The sequence below is a fragment of the Oncorhynchus nerka genome, linkage group LG27, assembly GCF_034236695.1.
Source record: "Oncorhynchus nerka isolate Pitt River linkage group LG27, Oner_Uvic_2.0, whole genome shotgun sequence".
NCBI classification, from domain to species: domain Eukaryota; kingdom Metazoa; phylum Chordata; class Actinopteri; order Salmoniformes; family Salmonidae; genus Oncorhynchus; species Oncorhynchus nerka.
This window is the reverse complement of record NC_088422.1, coordinates 69,058,372-69,061,556: the sequence shown is the minus strand read 5'-3', so window position 1 is coordinate 69,061,556 and position 3,185 is coordinate 69,058,372. Positions and strand designations below refer to the sequence as shown.

Genomic DNA, 3,185 nt, shown 5'->3' with positions numbered 1-3,185 from the left:
CCTTATTCCACACCTCCCATTGTCACTATTTGAAGTGTTGCATAACCCCCAGGGCTGTCTGCGTTTATGTCGGCATCAGCCAAGGCACCATCCCAGGTACATCAGTCAAGGGACAGTAAATTATTCTAAATTAATATTAGTAATAATTATAGATGCGCATGTATACACTTATTATTCTAAGTGTTGTTATAATTTAGTATATCACTACTATTGTTATTGATGTGGTAGTTGTTGTAATTATTGTTAGCATTATTAGTATTAGTCGTTTGTTGTTGTTATTCATTGATAATAGTGTTGTTGTTGTTATCATGTTTTATCAAAATATGCAATCAGGTTCTCTGGGAGAGTAACACACTTTATGGGCGGTGTTACTTGTTGTGTTTAGAAACTGTAAAGTTGTCATGTGATCAAAGCAGAGCGAGTCTCCGGTTGTACGCACAGCGCGCAAAGGGCTCAGTTGAGTGTGCTTACTTGGACACAGAGCAAACAGCGACAGCGGCTACCTGGACTTCCCATCCTCTACCAACTACTTGAGGGAACGCGTAAAATGAACAATTTATCTCAGAATGTTGGATGTTGCTTTATTTTCTAACGTATGTGGATGTACAATTAATTTAGCACTTACATGACAAAACTCTGTTCTACTCCGTTTCCCTCCTCAAAAAACGGAATTTGAATGGTATTCTAAAGAGGAATAACGTTTCGTTTTAGTTTATGATGGAGTCCAAGGAAAGTAAGATATCTGTGTGGGTTTGCCGAGAGGAGAAGCTTGTCTCCGGACTGTCAAAGCGCACAACCTGTGCAGATGTGGTCAATGTGCTCCTAGAGGATCAAAACTTGAAACAACGTGTCTCTGCAGCCATGCTCTCGGGATCACCCCAGTCCTGTTGCATCGTAGAAAAATGGAGAGGATCTGAAAGAATTTTGCCGAATAAAACAAAGATCCTTCGACTTTGGGGCGCGTGGGGAGAGGAGCAGGAGAACGTGCGGTTTGTGTTGGTTAAAAATGAGGCTTCTTTGGCTAACCATGGACCCCGGAGCGCAGAGGCGCGTGTGGTGCTCAGTAAGGAGAGTCCGTGCATTTACAAGGGGACAGCAAGAGCCACCATGGGCTTCTCACCTGAGAAACAACGTCGGATTGTCAGGAAAGCTTTCAGAAAATTGGATAAAATAAATAACAAGAGGGCGCAAACCGTGTCCAAGGATGCGCCCACTGGGGAGAAAATGGAAACTTTGGTTCACTTGGTCATATCCCAGGACCACACAATCCGCCAACAGATCCAGAGAATTAAAGAACTGGACAGAGCGATAGAAAGGTATGAAGCTAAAGTTCATTTTGACAGAATGAAAATGCATGGGATCAATTACGTGCAGGACACATACTTAGTGGATGCGCATTCCGACCGGCTCTCCAAGCAGGAGGGCGAGAAGCCGTGCTCGGCGGAGGCTGTTGCCCAGTTCGAGGAGTATGCCCAACGGTGTGAGGAGGTGATTCGACTTCAGGATGAATTGGCTGAGCACGAAGCGCTCATGGACAGCATTACTGTGGAGATCCAAGAGGAACTGAATCAGAGGTGGATGGAGCGAAGGCAAGAGGAGCTGTCAAGTAAAGAGGTGAAACCCAGCGCGGGAGAGACCGCTATGTGGGTATCAACAGCCCATGCGACACACACAGACACTTTAGCCCTCGAGGCTGATACATCATTAGAGAACGATTTGTTTCTGGAGGAGGAGAGGATCAAAACGCAGCTGGATACTAGTTTATACATTGGACTGCGCTTGAACACGGATTTGGAGGCTATTAGGAATGATTTGAATACAACCCAGGATATTTGGGGGGTGAAAGAAAAGGAGATACGGGATTTGCTGGAGAAAGTGAACTCATTGTATATAGAGGATGACGAGACACAAGGCGAGGACAATGACCACAACTCTGTGGTTACTGAGGCAGCAATGATGCATCCCCTGGAGACGAAAAGCGAGTGGGTGGAGCAAGCCAGGGGGCTTTCAAAGACTTGCAATGCCAACGATGACGACTCAGACACTGGCCTGAGCTCCATGCACAGTCAGGACTCGGATAACCCGCCTGTGTGCGAGTCATTGGTATGAATTGCCAGGATGCTTCAAATTCTATTGACAATTATGGGACATAATTACTGTATGTCTAAAAACTCAGGGATCTGACATAGAGTTTATCCCCAAAATGAACAACACAATATAATGTATTCAAAAATGTCCCAAAATGTATAGACTATTATGTAGCTTACCCCAATACACAGTCAAAATACTTGGTCACTTAAATATATGCAATTATGGCTATTCACATATTTTGCTGCCTTTTTTCAATATAAAACCCTTTGACCTGTGCCAGGATATGACACACCTCTGTGTTATCGCCACGGGTTATTATTGATTAAGGAATGGAAATCTTTGTGTTTGCAAGACTAAACAGACTTCAAATAGACCATGCTAAATGTAACACTGATCAAGTGCTAATTCTAGTTGGAAGTGAAGTAGTGCTCTGCACTTATCCAATGTGATCTTGTGGACACACTGATGAGTCTTAAATATGAAGGGTGTATGACATACTAAAATAAAGATAATTTAAAAAGCTTATGTGCAATTGCTTCATTAAAATGTGTAGAAAATTACTTTGCCTTGCCTAATCAATACTAAGTCTGCAAATTGTATGCATCAGGAAAGAGTTTGAGAAGAGTAAAAAGTATAGGATGATGTTAAACCATGTATGTGTATGCATGTGTGTGTGTGTGTGTGTGTGTGTGACGTGTGTGTGTGTGGGGTGTGCGTGCATGCATGTGCGTATGTGTGAGAGTGTGTGGATGCATGCATCACTGTTTGTGTGTGTTCATGCCCTTGCGGCCATGTGTACTTTAGAGACACGGTAGGTAGGGTAAGGGGTGGCATTTGTACTTTAGAGAGACGGTAGGTAGGGTAAGGGGTGGCATTTGTACTTTAGAGACACGGTAGGTAGGGTAAGGGGTGGCATTTGTACTTTAGAGAGACGGTAGGTAGGGTAGGGTAAGGGTGGCATTTGTACTTTAGAGACACGGTAGGTAGGGTAAGGGGTGGCATTTGTACTTTAGAGACACGGTAGGTAGGGTAAGGGGTGGCATTTGTACTTTAGAGAGACGGTAGGTAGGGTAAGGGGTGGCATTTGTACTTTA

General features: G+C 43.8%; 1 protein-coding gene across 1 annotated transcript; it reads left to right on the top strand.

The window, feature by feature from the left end:
* Nucleotides 1-430: 430 nt before the first annotated feature.
* On the top strand, nucleotides 431-2,616 carry LOC115111116 (ras association domain-containing protein 10-like). Its single transcript, XM_065011931.1, has one exon. It carries the CDS (start codon nucleotides 715-717, stop codon nucleotides 2,107-2,109), a length of 1,395 nt encoding a protein of 464 aa, XP_064868003.1. The 5' UTR covers nucleotides 431-714; the 3' UTR covers nucleotides 2,110-2,616.
* The last annotated feature ends 569 nt before the right edge of the window (nucleotides 2,617-3,185 follow it).

Excerpts from the sequence above, each read along its gene's own strand:
- LOC115111116 (XM_065011931.1), top strand. The coding sequence starts at position 715 with ATGATGGAGTCCAAGGAAAGTAAGATATCTGTGTGGGTTTGCCGAGAG.